The sequence below is a fragment of the Amblyraja radiata genome, chromosome 16 (genome assembly GCF_010909765.2).
Source record: "Amblyraja radiata isolate CabotCenter1 chromosome 16, sAmbRad1.1.pri, whole genome shotgun sequence".
In the NCBI taxonomy this organism is placed as follows: Eukaryota; Metazoa; Chordata; class Chondrichthyes; order Rajiformes; family Rajidae; genus Amblyraja; species Amblyraja radiata.
This window is the reverse complement of record NC_045971.1, coordinates 35,104,452-35,122,292: the sequence shown is the minus strand read 5'-3', so window position 1 is coordinate 35,122,292 and position 17,841 is coordinate 35,104,452. Positions and strand designations below refer to the sequence as shown.

Genomic DNA, 17,841 nt, shown 5'->3' with positions numbered 1-17,841 from the left:
CTCCACCCTCCCCGAGTCATCGATGCAGGCACTACTTTGTTCTGTACCTCCCCATACCTCTAATTCCCCCCCTCCCTGACTCCCTGACGGTCTTGATCCGAAACATCACCTATTCTTTTCTCCAGAGATGCTGCCTGACCTGCAATTTGGGTCTATCTTCGGTGTAAACCAGCATCCCCAGTTCCTTCTTACCCAATTAAAGTCATACTATACACACACCATTTTGTGCCTCGACGTGTTGTAGCCAGTTCACTTTCAGGTGTAACTGTTCGTTCTCGTCTTCCAAGTCAACCGCTATATCTTTGAGCTCCAGCAGCTCCTGCGAGAAGGTACAATCTGGGTAGAAATAAGTTTAGTGTCAATTATAGCCACGGGATTTCTATTGGTCAGTAAAATAGTCACCATTCAAATTCTAGATTAAATATTTTGCTTTATGACTCTAGATAGGTAAGACTAGTGTAGATGGGGCTCGTTGGTCAGTGTGGGCAAGTTGGGCTGAAGGGCCTGTTTATGAACAGTATGATTCTCCAAATAATTTTAGCATGCATTATACTTTTAATGTGCCATTGCCGACAGCTCCATTCTACCATAACTATTTTATGATTGAATTTTCCTGCAGGCTCACATCTATCCCATGTCACTTACTCTTCAGAAAGGTGTTCTACACGGAATGGAGTGAGCAGTGAAATGTAGGGAAGCACTCCTTCATACAGTTGAGCCCAGATTAAAAATCAACAATGTACAGAACTGTGTAAAAAAAAAATTGTTTCCCACAATGCTTCAACACACGGAATAACATACCATCAATTTTCCTTTTTTTATAGGATAATGTCATTTAATTCTAGGTAAATGGAAAACAGATTAATATTCAGTTAATCGTCACCAGGTACAAGGGATTTTTATTTGGGGTACCTGTACATTGTCCAGCTCCTCTTCAATCTGCTTGATTTTCGATTTGGACTGAGCTTCCATTGTAATGAACCTGGCCTCTGATTTTTCAGCCTCTTGCGTCATAAGCCTCACTTGTTCTTTAAGAAAGAGAAAAAGAAAACACCCGTAATGATCTGATATTTGTTGCAAAAAAAAGCAACACCTCCACAATTTGCAATTGTTTCCACAGCAGTTAATGGCAATCAGTGAAAATCATATGTTCTACTAATTACCAACATTTGAAATCATAAAATATCCTTGAAATCTATCATTCATTAAGCTAGAAGATTTGTAAGGCAAAATGGAATTCCATATACATATTTATCCAATGTTAAATTCCTTAACTATCACTAGTGAGAAAAGATTAGAAGCTTGAATAAAGCTCCACAGAAAACATTTTGGAAATTAAGGTATAAAATTACTTAATCCCAGACAAACAATATGATAATTCTCCACTGGCCCCATTAAAACCCTTATTTTATTTTAAATTACTCCAATTAAATTTCCTCTTCTGCTGCTGAATAGTCTGTCTCCACCATCATTGTATCTTGTCCCTCGTTTCACCCTCTCTTTATGTACACATTTTTAATCAAATCCTTCTCCCCCCCCCCCCCCAATATTTCAAAAAAAAATCTGGCATCTCACCCATAGAAGCAGCCCCAGCCCCAGCCCCAGCCCCAGCCCCAGCCCCAGCCCCAGCCCCAGCCCCAGCCCCAGCCCCAGCCCCAGCCCCTGGTGAACGTTCCATTGTGTGATGTCACAATGCCCAATGTTCACATATGTCCAATCGGAATGGATTAATTTACATATGCCTTTGCAGGAGCACCAGCACCTGGTGAACGTTCCATCGTGTGGTGTCACAATGCCCAATGCTCAAAGACATTGTTGCCACAGAGGGAGTACAGAGAAGGTTCACCATACTGATTCCTGGGATGTCAGGACTTTCATATGAAGAAAGACTGGATAGACTCGGCTTGTACACGCTAGAATTTAGAAGATTGAGGGCGGATCTTATAGAAACGTACAAAAATCTTAAGTGGTTGGACAGGCTAGATGCAGGAAGATTGTTCCAGATGTTGGGGAAGTCCAGAACAAGGGGTCACAGTTTAAAGATAAGGGGGAATTCCTTTAGGACAGAGATGAGAAAAACATTTTTCACACAGAGAGTGGTGAATCTCTGGAATTCTCTGCCACATAAGGTAGTTGAGGCCAGTTCATTGGCTATATTTAAGAGGGAGTTAGATGTGGCCCTTGTGGCTAAAGGGATCAGGGTGTATGGAGAGAAGGCAGGTACAGGATACCGAGTTGGATGATCAGCCATGATCATATTGAATGGTGGTGCAGGCTCAAAGGGCCGAATGGCCTACTCCTGCACTTAATTTCTATGTTTCTATGTTTCCCTCTCCTCACCCTCTCCCTCTCCCACCCATCCCTCTCTCCCCCACCCCCCTTCCCCCCACCCCCCTTCCCTCTCTACCCCACACCCGTCCCTTTCTCCACCCGCCCCCTTCCTCCTACCCCACTGTCCCTCTTCCATCACTCCCACTACCCCTCTCCTCCTCCCTCCCCACGTTTCCACCTCTCCCCCTTCCCCCTCCACTCTCCCTCCCCACTCTTTCCCCTCTCACCCCCCGCCCCTCTCCCCCTCCCTCCCTCCTCCCCTCCCTCCCCATCCCCCCCTCCTCTCTCCCCATCCCCCTCTCTCACCCCCTGCCCCGCTCTCCTTTCCTTCCCAAATCTGTCCCGTTTCCTCCTCCTCCTCTCCCCTCCCTCCCCTCTTCTCACCCCCCTCCCCCAATCTGTGTGCTTGGGGGGTGGTTAATGTGAGTGTGATGCTGCAGCCCCCCCTCCCACCTCCCCCCCCCCCCCCCCTTCCCCCGCAAACGCCGTTGGGGATACAGACCCAACGGGTCTGCACCTGGTCTAGTTATAATATAAAAGTCTGTGGCTGCCGGCCTTCTGCCTGACTTGTAGCTGCCAGCCTTTGATTCGTTGCTACGCCAACACCTGATGCAGAAACGCCCAGATTATTTCCATTTCGGTAGAGATTTCACTTTTCATTCCAAGTATCCATTCCTGATTAAATTTTTTTGTGTTTATACACACATTTTTAATAAAATCCTTCTCCCCCCTCCAAATTAAAAAAAAAAACCAGCTGCTCACCCATAGAATGTTGGTGAACGATCCATCGTGTGATGTCACAATGCCCAATGCTCACAGATGTCCAATCGGAATGGAACCATTTACATATGCCTTTGTAGCAGCCCCAGCCCCTCCCCCCACCCCCGCAGCCTGTGTTGAAGCGCGTCATCACGTGTGTGGGAATAGAGAAAGAGGATTGGGGGTGAAAGGGAATGGGGAACAGATGGGCTGTCCCTCTCCCTGCCCCTTCCACTATCCCCTCCCCACTATCTCCCCTCTCTCCCCCCACACCTCTCCCCCTCCCTCCACACTCTTACCCCTCCCTCCCCTATCCCATCCATCCCCCACACCTCTCTCCACTTCCCCATCCCTCTCTCTCCCCTCCCCATCCATCTCCCCGCCTCTCCATCTCCGTCTCCTCAGCCCTCTCCATCTCCCTCTCCTCGCCCCTCTCCCTCTCCTCCCCCTCCTCCTCCCACCCACATTCCTCGCTCCCCCACCCCTTCCCTCTCCCACTTCCCTCCCCCACCCCCTTCCCTCTCTCCCCCAACCACCGCATCCCAACCCCCTTCCCTCCCCCACCCCTTTCCCTCTCTCCCCCACCCCCTTCCCCCACCCCTCTCCCCCTCCCTCCACACTCTTACCCCTCCCTCCCCTACCCCACCTCCCTCCTACCCTCCCACCCCCCCCCCTCCCCTGCCCCACACCTCTCACCCCCTCCCCATCCCTCTCTCCCCCTCCCCATCCCTCTCTCCCCATCCCTCTGTCCCTCACCCTCCCCCTTCCACTCTCCCTCCCCACTATCTCCCCTCTCTCCCCCACACCTCTCCCCCTCCCTCCACACTCTTACCCCTCCCTCCCCTACCCCATTTCTCCCCCCTCCCCCACACCTCTCTCGCCCTCCCATCTCTCCTCGCCTCCCCCACCCCTCTCTCCTCCCCTTTTCCATCTCCCTCCATCTCCCTCTCTTCACCCCTCTCCCTTCACCCCTCCTCCTCCCACCCCATCCGTCTCTCCCCCACCCCCCTTCCCTCTCTACCCCACCACATTCCCTCTCTCCCCTTCCCCTACCCCTAGCCCCCTGTCACTCTTCCACCACTCCCCCACCCCTTCCTCCCCACTCTTCCACTTCTCTCCCCCTTATCCCACCCTCTCCGTCCCCCACCCCTCTCTATCCCCCTCCCTTCCCTCTCTCCCCCACCCCTTCCCCTACCCCACTGTCCCTCTTCCACCACTTCCCCTGTCCCTCTTCCACCACTCCCGCTACCCCTCCCTCCCTCCCCACTCTTCCTCTCCCGCTATCCCTCTCTCCTCCTCCTTTTCCCCGCTCTCCCCTCTCCCTCCTCCCCTCCCACCCCAACTCCCACCCCTCTCTCCTCCCACCTCTCCCCCTGCCCATCTCTGCCTCTTCCACCACTCCCCCTACCCCTCTTCCACACTCTTACCCTCCACTCTCCCTCACCACTCTTTCCGCTCTCTCCCCCTACCTCTCTCCCCTCCCATCCCACTCTTCCCCCGCCCCCTACCACTCTCCCCCTCCCTCCCCACTCTACCCCCTCTCTCCCCTTCCCATCTCACTGCTCGTTAGCCTCCCTCCTCCCTCTCTCCCCTTCCCCAACCCTTATCTGCCCCTCCCCACCCCACTCTTATCCTCCCCTGCCCCCCTCTCTCCCCCCTCTCCACCTCCCTCTCCTCACCCCTCTCCCTCCTACTCCTCTCCCTCCTCCCCTCCCACCCCTCCCTCCCTCTCTTGCACCCCTCTTCACCCCATCTCCCCCCCACCCTTTCCCCTCTCTCTTGCACCACTCCCCGCTACCCCTCTTCCACCCTCATACCCCTCTACCCCCTTCCTGTCCTCCCCACTCTCCGCCCATTCCCCACTATCCTCCCCCTTCCCAACCCCCTCTCACTCCCCCTACCCCGCTCTGCTCTTCCTCCCAAATCTCTCCCATTTCCTCCTCCCCCTCTCCCCTCCCTCCCCTCCCTTCCCTCCCCACTCTCCGCCCACTCCCCACTCTCTACCCCCTTCCCATCCCCCTCTCACTCCTCCTACCCCGCTCTGCTCTTCCTCCCAAATCTCTCCCATTTCCTCCTCCCCCTCTCCTCTCCCTCCCCTCTTCTCACCCTCCCCTCTCCCCACCCCGTCTCCCCACCCCGCCTCCCCCTCCTCCCCTCCGCCCACCTGTGTGTTTGGGGGGTGGTTAGTGTGAGTGTGATGCCGCAGCTCCCCCCCCTCCCCGCAAACGCGCGTTGGGGAAACAGACCCAACGGGTCTGCACTTGGTCTAGTCTATAATATAAAAGTATGTGGCTGCCGGCAGGCTGGCTGCCGACTTTCTTCCTGTCTTGTGGCTGCCAGCCTTTGATTCGTTGCTACGCCAACACCAGACGCAGAATCACCGAGATATTTTCCATTTTGGTAGAAATTTCACTTTTCATTCTAAGTATCCACTCCTGATTAAATTTCATCGTGTTTATGTGCACTTTTTTAATATAATCCTTCTCCCCCCCCCCCCCCCAAAATAAATTCCAAAGAAAACTGCTTCTCACCAATAGAATGTTGGTGAATGTTCTATCGTGTGATGTCACAATGCCCAATGCTCACAGATGTCCGATCGGAATGGAACCATTTACATATGCCTTTGCAGCAGCCCCAGCACCAGCCCCAGCCCCACCCCCGCAGCCTGTGTCGAAGCACGTCATCACGTGTGTGGGAATAGAGAAAGAGGATTGGGGGTGAAAGGGAATGGGGAACAGATGGACTGTCCCTACCCCTCCCCTTTCCACTCTCCCTCCCCACTATTTCCCCTCTCCCCCTCACTCCACACTCTTACACCTCCCTCCCCTACCCCATCCCTCCCCCCTCCCATACCTCTCTCCCCCTCCCTATCCCTCTCCCCCCCTCCCCATCCCTCTCTCCCCCTCTCCATCTCCCTATTCTCACCCCTCTCCATCTCCCTCTCCTCACCTCTCTCCCTTTCCTCCCCCTCCTCCTCCCACCCCATCCCTCTCTCCCCCACGCCCTTCCCTCCCCCACCCCGTTCCCTCTCTCCCCCATGTATGACTGATGTATATGAAAAGTTTTTTTACTATAATATGTAACTATACTTTACCATAATATGTTTGCCTCTAATAAAAATATTTAAATAATAATAAAAGTTAGCATTTTAAAAACTTTAACCGCGAATAACGTGAAATATCGCATGAAATCTCCAGTGAAGCTGTTCACTGCTAGCCATGCCATTGTGACGTCATCAGTTGAAGGTGGTTGTTTTAAATTCAGTCTATTGATGTGATTAAAATTTAATCAGTGATAAGTCACGAAATAAAGGATAAAATGTTCAGTGGTGATCTCTAGAGCCGGAGATGGAGCTGGAGATGGAGATGGAGCTGGAGATGGAGCTGGAGATGGAGCTGGAGCTGTAGATGGAGCTGCAGCTAGAGCTGGAGATGGAGACGGAGCTGGAGATGGAGCTGGAGATGGAGCTGGAGCTAGAGATGGGGCTGGAGCTGGAGCTAGAGATGGAGATGGAGCTGGAAATGGATGGAGCTAGAGATGGAGATGGAGCTGGAGATGTAAATGGAGATGGAGCTGGAGATGAAGATGAAGCTGGTGCTGGATCTGGATGGAGATGGAGGTGGAGCTGGAGATGGGGCTGGAGCTAGAACTAGAGGTGGATCTGGAGCTGGAGATGGAGATGGAGGTGGAGATGGAGGTGGAGATGGAGGTGGAGGTGGAGATAGAGCTGGAGCTGGAGGTGGAGATGGAGCTGGAGCTGGAGATGGAGCTGGAGCTAGAGCTGGAGATGGACTGGAGGTGGATCTGGAGTTAGAGCTAGAGATGGAGATTAGTCGTTACCGCATAGTGCTTTTGCAATGATATAAAGGCAACTACATATACACACACATATATACACACGTACAAGATCAGAGTTTTAATAAGTACTAGACTATGTGGGACCCATCAGGTCTCATGCTCACACAGGAGGGCTGGTTCCCCAACGCAATATTCCACCACTCCACCAATTCCAATATTGGTGGCCAGTGGGGGAGGGGAGGGGGGGCTTTCTGGAGCACTAGTATGGGTGTTGTGGACGACTGGTTTCCAGAGGGCTAGTATGGACATTGTGGGCCGAATGGATTCTTGGGCTGGCAGCTCAGTCACTCAGGGCTGGCAGCTCAGTCACTCAGGGCTGGTGGGCTGGCAGCTCATAAACTGTCAGAAATTCTGCCCAAAACAGGTGAGAGACTCGTGAGAGAGAATGGGGAAAGGGTGGAGAATCAATTTTAGACACTTTTCATATTTTTCTACCGATCACAGCAATGAAGGAGGAAAGTCTATCCTGGCGTCGATGTCACAAGGAGCCAATGACGGGAGGGAGAAAAGTACTGGGGTGAGGTTTAATACTTACAGGGGGAATACTTACTGATGGGATGAAGGCACTCCTCCTGGGCTAGTACAGATCTGATGGGCCAATGGGACTTTAAAAAAACTGAGTGAAATCTCAGTGAATGGCACTTTTTCTAGACTTTTACTGGCCTGGCAGCTGAAGGGGCGCTGGCCAGTGTGGACTCGCCGGTGCTCCAGCAGGTGGTCAAGGCGGGTGAAGCCCTTTACAACAGGACGGGCAGGGGAAGGGACGCTCATCGCTGTGAACACGCCGGTGCTGCCACAGGCTGGACATGTGGGTGAAACCATTGCCACACTCAGCGCACTCAAAGGGTCTCTCTCTGGTGTGTATCCGCTGGTTCTCCCGCTGCTCCGTGCTCTCTTGAAACCCTTGCCGCAGTGGGAGCAGCTGCTGGTGCTGCTGCAACCCCTGAAGTGGCCATTTGGCCTATTTTGCATGTCATTGTGGATGGCATGTTCCTTTAAATTTTAGCCAGCCCGTTATAATGTGGGTGGGATTTTATGACGTGTCTTGGGGCGTGTTTATGCAGCTTAACTGCTTGCGTGTTAGTTTAGTTGGGAATTCGTTTTGGACAGGAGAGGGAGAAGGTTTATCCTTCGACCATGTCAAGCATGTCAAGCATGTCAAGCATGTCAAGCATGTCAAGCCTCATGTGAAGAAGAAGACACGAAGAGTTTTCTAGTATCTGAAGCAATGCGCTGGAGTTCGAAGAAGATTGCTGGAACAAGTCGGAAAACCTTGGATGTATCTTACTGTTTTATATCTACAATAAAGAAAATATTCATTAAAAGACTGTGTGCTGAAGCTTTATGAAAGTAGAAGCTCTGTAAGTCTCTGAGGCAGCTTGCATGCGTACCGAAGATATTCCCCTTATCCCCTCTCAACCAATTAGTGGCTAGGGAGTTAATTTCCTGAAAGATCTGAAAAATCTGCCGCTACACTAAGTCGAAGGATACCTCCGGCAGGGGGTAATTGCCAGTCCCAGAGATTGGGACAGAAGAAGAAGAAGAAGATAAGTAAAAGCGAACCTCCGGCGGGGGTAAATACCAGTCCCTGAGATAGGGACAGAAGATCGAAGTGCGAAGGCTAAGACCTAGGAGAGGTGCGGCCAGAGCAGGACGAAGGCTAAGACCTCGAAAAGGAACAGCCAAAGAAGATTGGTTCCAATCGTGGAACTGAAGAAGATCTCGGCCAGGAGGAGCCTTGAGGTCTATCAACAGCATCGGAACGCATCGGAAGACGTATCACTGGATTGTGAGTACGAATTGATTATTACCTTTTGAATTAAAATTACGGTTTTAATTGAAAGAATTCTGTAATAGAGCTCAACAAGCTGTTTTCTCCAGCGTGTCTGGGAAAGGCAGACCGACCTTGGATTGTTTTGAATCAAAGAGATAAAGGAGCATTCCATTGGAATTAGCATCATTTATTTTGCAACTGGAATTAGAGAGAGGTTCTCTATATTATCAGTATGTTTTAGTTTTGGAAGAAATTGTTGATAATAACAAAGTCACTCAGAAGCAGAGACTTTTTTTCGACTAATTTGAAGACTTGGCAATCTGCCAAGACCTCTTTTAAATCATGAAGGAAGATGAGGGCAGAGCTATGCCAGAAGAGCCACATGGTGGTGAAGAAAGACCAGCCAGACAACTTAAACTCACTGAGAAAGGTCGAAGTTATGTTCTCAAGGAGGCTGAATTGGATAGGAACAAGTTGGGGAAGAAGATTAGAAAGCTGTTTGAAAGTGTGAAGACACTCATGGAATCAGAAGAGAACCAGGACAAGGTGGAAGAGAAATTACGCCTGATAAGTAGCCTTAACCATGAGCTGAAAGAGAAGCAGGACACACTGCTGGAGGCAGAGCGTTCTCCAGAGGAGCGTGAAAGACATTTTAAGTGGGATTGTGAAAATACGGAGTATTATGATGAATCCAAAGAAGTTGTAGAAGGATGGTTAGAGCAAGTTAGCAAAAGTAAAGGTAGCAGAAAAGAAGATACTAAGCCAGAAGAAGAAGGTGATGAAATAGAACCGGAAGATAGTATCTCAAATGTATCTTCACAAAGATCAGGCCGTAAATCTGGTAGCTCAGCCAGTTCGGTTTCGAGGGCTTCTACTCGTTTGGGAGCAAAGGCTGAGTTAGCAGCGCTCTCAATAGAAGCGGATGCTATGAAGAAAAAACATGAGATGGCCCGACAGCAAGATGAGACAAAGCGACAGCAAGAAGAGATGATGCAACAGATGGCCCGACAGCAAGATGAGACAAAGCGACAGCAAGAAGAAATGGCGCGATGTCAGGAACAACTGGAATTAGATACAAAGTTGAAGGTGGCTAAAGCCAGAAGGGACATACTGGAAAGTGAAGGGTCTAGATGCAGCTCTAGATCATCAAAGGCGATAAGCTCTAGACAGAGAGCCAGACCTGCTCAGAGTGAATTGGCAGTTGAATCGATTCCACGGTCAAAGTCCACAGGATACCTTGGATTGGAAAACCTAAATAGGTTGAGTGAACCTTCAGCTCAGCAAATGGGTGCTGGACCGAAACTAGCTACTATAAGAACATCCGTACAAACTCGAGAAGGACCAGTGGACCAAGGAGAAGGGAATCAGGTTGGTCTATTGGCACTGCTACATAAGCAATCTGAATTCAACGAGATTATAGCTCGACGAAATAAATCTCTCATTTTGCCACCAGTTGAAATTCCTACGTATGCTGGAGATCCTTTAGAATATGAAACTTTCGTGAGGGCACTGGAAGAGGTATTAGAGAAGAAAGTTATGGATGAAAAAGAGCGCTTACGGTTTCTGGTGAAGTACACACAAGGAAAGGTGAAGGGGCTTGTGGAAAGTTGTCAGATGGAGCCAGACAACCAGGGCTATAAAAAGGCGAGAAGATTATTGAAGGAACGTTTTGGTGATGAACAGAGGATTGCGAATGCATACATTGAAAAGGCCCATGATTGGAAAGAAATCAAGCCAGAAGATGTGGATAAATTGAGTGAATATGCAATATTTCTGAGAAGATGTTGCAGCTCGATGAAAAATCTTGGCTATATGGAGGAAATTAATCTTTCAAGTAATATGAGAATCATCATTAGCAAGTTGCCCAGAAGAATGAGAGAAAAGTGGAGAGATAGGGCAGGTGAAATACGTGATAAGAGCAAACAAGTAGCCAGGCTACCAGACCTGGTGGAATATATAGAAAGAGAAGTACGGTACATGTCAGATTCATGCAGCGGGATTATTGAAGAAGCCAAGCCACTTGCAATTTATAAGGGTTCTACCTATGTCAAAACTAAACAAAAGACAGGGCCTAAGAAAAGCAATTTTGCTACCAATATAATACCTGAGAAGGTGTTAGGTGGTGCAAAAGAGGATGCACCGACCAGAAAGAATGAATTCTGTCCATTTTGTGCTGAAGTAGGTCACACCATAAGATGGTGTCGTAAATTTAAGGAAAAGAAATATGAAAAAAAGATGGACTTTATAAAAAGGAATGGAATCTGCTATGGATGTTTAAAGAAAGGGCACATGGTAAAAGACTGTAAGTGTCCAATAATTTGTGACAAATGTAAGCAGAATCATCCTGATGTGCTTCATACTGTAAAGAAAGAGCCAGATCATACTGAGCAGAAAAAGGAGTCGGCGGATGTAAATGCTATCACCTCGCCTCAAGTAACTGCACATATTGGGACCGGAGAGAAAGCATGCATTTTCTCTATTTTACCAGTACAAGTGAGAAATAGGGAAACTAATGTAGTGTTGCAAACATATGCATTTCTGGATCATGGGAGTTCAGCTACTTTTTGCACAGAGAATTTGATGAGAAGGTTGGACATTACTGGAGAGAAAGTTAAAATTCAAATGCGTACCATGAATAAAGAAAAGGATTACCAGAGTTATTATATAACAAATATGGAGATATCCAGTTTGGATGAAGATAATTTTATTCCAATTTCAGAGGTTTTCACACATGAAACAATGCCTGTTGGTCGTTAAAATGTACCCAGATGTGAAGACTTACAGCAATGGCCTTACCTGAAAGAAGTCAAAATAACAAAGATAAATTCTGATATTGACTTACTTATTGGAACGAATGCCCTGAGAGCATTAGAACCTGTACAGATAATTAGGAGCCAAGGGGATGGACCATATGCTATGAAGACCCTACTAGGATGGGTTATTTATGGCTCCTTGGGTAAGAATAAGGAAAGCACCAGCAAAATGAATTGCCGTGCTGTTGCTGTTAACCAAATATCTACAGGTAAATTGGAAAAGCTGTTAATGAAGCAATATAATCATGACTTCAATGAAAGTACCAGCCAAGAACATGAAGAAATGTCCAGAGAAGAATTGAAATTCTTAGATATTATGAACCATTCAGTTAAGATGAAAAATGGACATTATTGTTTGGATTTACCTTTCAAGAAGGAAAGTGTCAATTTACCAAATAATCGCTATATGGCTGAACAGCGTATTCATGGTTTGAAACGTAAATTTGTTAAGAACACGAAATTTCAAGAGGAATATACATCCTTCTTACAGAATATGATTAATAATGATTATGCTGAAAGGATACCAATGAATCAACTATATCGAGATGATGGAGAGATCTGGTATATTCCGCACCATGGGGTGTACCACTCGAAGAAAGGGACATTGAGGGTGGTCTTTGACTGCGCGGCAGTCTTTAAAGGGACATCACTTAACAGTGAATTACTGCAAGGTCCAGACCTTACTAACTCGCTCCTTGGAGTTCTCATCAAATTTAGGCAAGAACCGATAGCTTTGATGGCTGATATCAGAGCAATGTTTTATCAAGTGAAAGTAACTGGTAAACATATTGATTATCTTCGATTCTTATGGTGGCCTGAAGGGGATGTGCAGCAAGACCTTGTTGATTACCGAATGAAAGTACATCTTTTCGGAGCAGTGTCATCTCCAAGTTGTGCGAATTTCGCTTTGAGGAAACCGCAGAGGATAATAAAGATTATTTCCCAGAGGAGGTAATTTCCACTTTGAAAAATAATTTTTATGTGGACGATTGCCTAAAATCCGTATCTACCGAGTTAGAGGCAATTCAAATAGTGAAGCACCTAACCTTTCTCTGCAATAAGGGAGAATTTGTACTTACCAAGTGCGTCAGCAACAGTCGTGCTGTTTTGGAAAGCATTCCACCAGATGACAGAGCCGAAGAAACCAAGGTGATGGATTTAGACAAAGACAACTTGCCAATGGAAAGGGCACTGGGACTGCACTGGTGTGTGGAAACGGATGTTAAACTATTCACGGTGTCATATGAGTTTTTTTCGTTCCTGAATTGACAATTTAAACTTAAACAAAGTTTAAATTGTCAATTCAGGAACGACCATGCACAAGAAGGGGTATCTTATCTGTGATTGGTTCAGTATATGATCCTTTGGGATTTCTGGCACCATTTACACTGCTAGCCAAGTTAATTTTACAGAATCTGTGTCGAGAAAAACTTGGTTGGGATGAGAGTATAACTCAAACATCCTCGCACAGTTGGACAGAATGGTTAAAAGACCTCCAAAAAATGTCAACGTTTAAGGTAGATCGGTGTATAAAGCCTAAAACCATTGGTAATATCGGAAATGCGCAACTGCATCACTTTTCGGATGCCAGCGAAAGTGGTTATGGGACTGTTTCATACTTAAGACTACAAGATGTAAACAAAAGAGTGCATGTTGCATTCGTAATGGGAAAAGCCAGAGTAGCACCATTGAAGCAAAAGACGATTCCCAGAATGGAACTTACAGCAGCAGTCTTAGCTGTGAAAATTGACATAATGCTGAAAAAGGAACTGCAATTTCAACTGGAAGAATCTACCTTCTGGACCGATAGTACTACGGTTTTGAAATACATTAACAATGAAAGCAAACGTTTTATGACATTTGTTGCAAATAGAGTTTCCTTTGTACTAGGAGCTACTAATGTTTCTCAATGGAGATATGTTAATACAAAGGAAAATCCTGCGGATGAAGCCTCTAGGGGACAAACAGCAAATTGCTTTCTTAATAACAAGAGATGGATCAATGGGCCAAAGTTTCTTAGTAAGCCAAGTAGAGAATGGCCAAAGCTTGAACTCGGATTTGAAATCTCTACAACAGATCCGGAAATTAAACAAAACATTTCGGTGAATGTGATTGAAAAAAACTCATATGACACCGTGAATAGTTTAATTACCCACTTTTCATCATGGAATAAATTGAGAACATCGGTAGCCTGGTTTCTTAAATTAAAAACAAGATTGTTGATGAAAATTCGGGAAAAGAAACAAATAACAGAAAGTATCTTGGAGAAGAATCCTGCGGAAAGGGAAAAGGAAATCAAATTCCAGACGCAAGTTTTTGAAGCTTCACCTAGCCAATGTCTTGATGATCTCCTCAAAGCAGAAAATGCGATCATTTCTTTCTGTCAAAGGCAGAAATACAAAGAAGAGATATTAACATTACAAGCTGGTGGAGAAGGGGTAAAAAGAAGTAGTCAATTGTATAAGCTCGACCCAATTTGGGAAGGAGATCTTCTGCGGATGGGTGGACGCCTAAACAGATTGGCAATGCCTGAAGAAAGGAAACGTCCTATCATTCTCGCTAAGGACTTTTACATAACAACATTATTATTACGGCATATTCATGAACAAATTGGGCATGGAGGAAGAAATTACATGCTATCCCAACTTCGTAAAAAATATTGGGTTACCAAGGCTAATTCAGCAGCAAGAAAGATAATAAAAAATTGCATCATATGCACGCGAGAGCGTGGGAAACTTGGTATACAGAAGATGGCAGACTTGCCTTTGGAGAGGATCACTCCAGACAAACCTCCATTCACAGATGTGGGGGTGGATTATTTTGGTCCTATGGAAGTTAAGAGAGGACGTAGCCTTGTGAAAAGATATGGTGTGATCTTCACTTGTATGGCGAGTAGAGCGGTACATCTTGAAGTTGCATCTACACTCGACACGGACTCATGTATTCAGGCATTAAGGAGATTTATTTGTCGACGGGGTCAACTTACTTCGTTAAGATCGGATAATGGTTCGAATTTCGTTGGAGCGGATAGGGAACTAAAAAAAGCACTCAAAGACTTAAATCAGGATAAAATCCAATATACTATGCTTCAACAAGGCATAAAATGGAACTTTAATCCTCCAATGGGTTCCCATCATGGCGGTATTTGGGAACGATTAATTCGTATGGTACGAAATGTGCTGCGCTCCGTTCTGAGACAACAAGTTTTGGATGATGAAGGGTTACAGACACTGTTTTGTGAAATTGAGACGATTTTAAACGATCGACCTATTACGAAAGGTTCTGACGATCCTAATGACCTGGAAGTACTCACACCAAATCATATTCTTCTGCTGAAAACCATTCCAACACTTCCACCTGGGCTTTTTGTAAAAGAAGATTTGTATATGAGACGTAGATGGAAGCAAGTACAATATATGGCAAATCTTTTTTGGAGGAGATGGATACAAGAGTATTTGCCTTTAATCCAAGAACGACAACGATGGCTAAGGATTAAAAGGAACTTTGTTCCAGGCGACATTGTGTTGGTGGCTGACTCTACAGCATCTAGAGGTTCTTGGTTAATGGGTAGAATACTGGAAATCATGCCTGATGTTCAGGGTTTGGTACGTATAGTGCGACTGAAAACAAAAAACAATGTTTTAATAAGACCAATAACTAAGTTGTGCTTGCTTCTAGAAGGCGAAAGCGAAGATGGAAGAGTCGAGAAAGAATTGTGATTGCAGATATATAGTGCATGCTATTTTTTCCTCATTAGTATGGTGGTTAGTATCCACGCCTGGCATGCGGGCGATCGCGGTTTGATTTCCTGACGAGGGAGCCACAGGGTTTTATTCCCTGATATTTTGATTTTGATTTTGATGTATGTTAAGCCTTAATGGCCACTTTTTTGATGTTATTTGGTAATTGCCTCATTATGTATTCGGAACAATTAGGGGCCGGTATGAAGTGGCCATTTGGCCTATTTTGCATGTCATTGTGGATGGCATGTTCCTTTAAATTTTAGCCAGCCCGTTATAATGTGGGTGGGATTTTATGACGTGTCTTGGGGCGTGTTTATGCAGCTTAACTGCTTGCGTGTTAGTTTAGTTGGGAATTCGTTTTGGACAGGAGAGGGAGAAGGTTTATCCTTCGACCATGTCAAGCATGTCAAGCATGTCAAGCATTTCAAGCCTCATGTGAAGAAGAAGACACGAAGAGTTTTCTAGTATCTGAAGCAATGCGCTGGAGTTCGAAGAAGATTGCTGGAACAAGTCGGAAAACCTTGGATGTATCTTACTGTTTTATATCTACAATAAAGAAAATATTCATTAAAAGACTGTGTGCTGAAGCTTTATGAAAGTAGAAGCTCTGTAAGTCTCTGAGGCAGCTTGCATGCGTACCGAAGATATTCCCCTTATCCCCTCTCAACCAATTAGTGGCTAGGGAGTTAATTTCCTGAAAGATCTGAAAAATCTGCCGCTACAACCCCCGCGAGCTGTCAAACAACTCACCGCAGTACGGGCAGTTGGAGGGCTGGCCACTGATGTGCGCACGCTGGTGAGACAGGACATGGGAGGCCATGGCAAAGCGCTCTCCACATACCGGGTTGGGGAATGGACAGTCGCCGGCGTGAACCCGCTGGTGGGACAGCAGCTTGGTGGAGCGGGTGAAGCCCTTCCGCACTGGGCGCAGTTGAAGGGGCGCTCGCCGGTGTGGGTGCGCTGGTGAAGCCCTTGCCGCAGTCGGAGCAGGTGAAGGGCCGCTCATCACTATGCACCCGCCGGTGCTGTCGTAGCTCCGTCGACCTGGCAAAGCTCTTGCCGCAGGTGGAGCAGCCATATGGCTTCTCGCCCGTATGCACTCGCCAATGGATCTTCAGATCTTCCGTCGTCTTGAAGTACTTGCTGCAGTCGGAGCAGCCAAAGGGCCTCTCGCCAGAGTGCACCTGCTGGTGGACAGCAGATGGGTGGAGCGGGTGAAATCCATGCCGCAGTCGCTGCAGGTGTAGGGCCGCTCCCCTGGTGTGCATGCGCCTGTGGTTCTTCAGGTTTGACGCCGACTTGTAGCGTTTGCCACAGTTGGAGCAGGTGAACGGCCGCTCACTGCTGTGCACGCGCTGATGCAGCTGCCGCCCCAACGAGTCGGCAAAGTTCTTGCCACTGGTGGAGCAGCCATGGGGCTTCTCACCCGTGTGAACCCGTCAGTGGATCTTCAGGTGTTTCATCATCTTGAAGCACTTGCTGCACTCCGAGCAGTCGAAGGGGCGTTCTCCCGTGTGCACCCACCGGTGGGTCTCCAGCTGGCTCAGCTTCTGCCAGGGCTTGCCACACTCGTCACACTCATAATGCTTCTCCTTGTTGTGCCCTGTCATGTGGTCCTCCATCAAAGCTCAGCCCGCACACTGAGCAGAGAAGGGGGAGAGCTCACCGGCATCCTGGCTGCCCTCAATGGCCGCTCACAGTAACGGCTTCTAAACCCTGCAGGAGGGGAACACAGAGGGTCAACAAGCTGGCAAACAGGACATTACTAGCACATAATGGGTGTGTTTATAGCAGAGGAAACCATTATAATTCTGGGCTGCACCGCAGTACAGTTGCTGCCTCACCGCCAGAGACCCGGGCTCGATGCTGACTATGGGTGTTGTCTGTGCGGAGTTTGTATGTTCTCCCCTTGACCTCCCCGTAAACTCTCGTCATATGTTAACCCACTCTTTCTTGGGATCATTCCTATAAACCTCTCCAGACCCTCTGCAGAGCCAGCACATCCTTCCTCAGATATGGGGACCACATTTCCTCACATTACTCCAAATGCTGCTTGCCCAGCATCTTATAGAGCCTCAGGTCGTTGGAGATGGAAGGCAGAGCTACATTAACAGTGTCACTGTACCACCATTATGGTATTCTTTCTTTAGAATGGAAGCAGTAGCTTCTGGTATCAATAGTAATTCCACATGTCATGCTGCAGAGAAAATGGATGGAAATACTCAGCCAGTCAGTCAGGCGGCATATGTGATGAAAGAAACAACGTTAATATTTCAGGTAAATGTCCTTTCCTCAGAGCCAAAATAAAAAATTAAATCAGGCATGTTTAAACTTGAGGAAAGGCGGTGAAGGATAAGGACAGAAAATAAGTCTGTAATAGCGTGGAGACCAAGGGAAGACTGATGAGAGAGGTTTCTGTTGAGTTGACAAGATATGGAAGGTTTGTAAATGACAGGTAATCTGTCTGATGAGGGAGGATAGGGGAGTAGAAACACCGCTGGAACTGTGAGATGTCGATCAGTAACTGGAAATCAACTAAATAAAGACATAAAAAATAAATAGA

At 47.3% G+C, this 17,841-nt stretch overlaps 1 protein-coding gene across 1 annotated transcript; it reads right to left on the bottom strand.

Annotated features, from left to right (window-relative positions):
* Positions 1 to 294: 294 nt before the first annotated feature.
* LOC116982255 (zinc finger protein 214-like) lies at positions 295 to 16,888 on the bottom strand. Its single transcript, XM_033035536.1, has 4 exons — positions 16,803 to 16,888; positions 16,288 to 16,676; positions 913 to 1,028; positions 295 to 336 (listed from the first exon to the last, which is right to left on the bottom strand). The coding sequence occupies exons 1-4, from the start codon at positions 16,886 to 16,888 to the stop codon at positions 295 to 297; spliced, it is 633 nt and encodes a 210-aa protein (XP_032891427.1).
* Between the last annotated feature and the right edge of the window lie 953 nt (positions 16,889 to 17,841).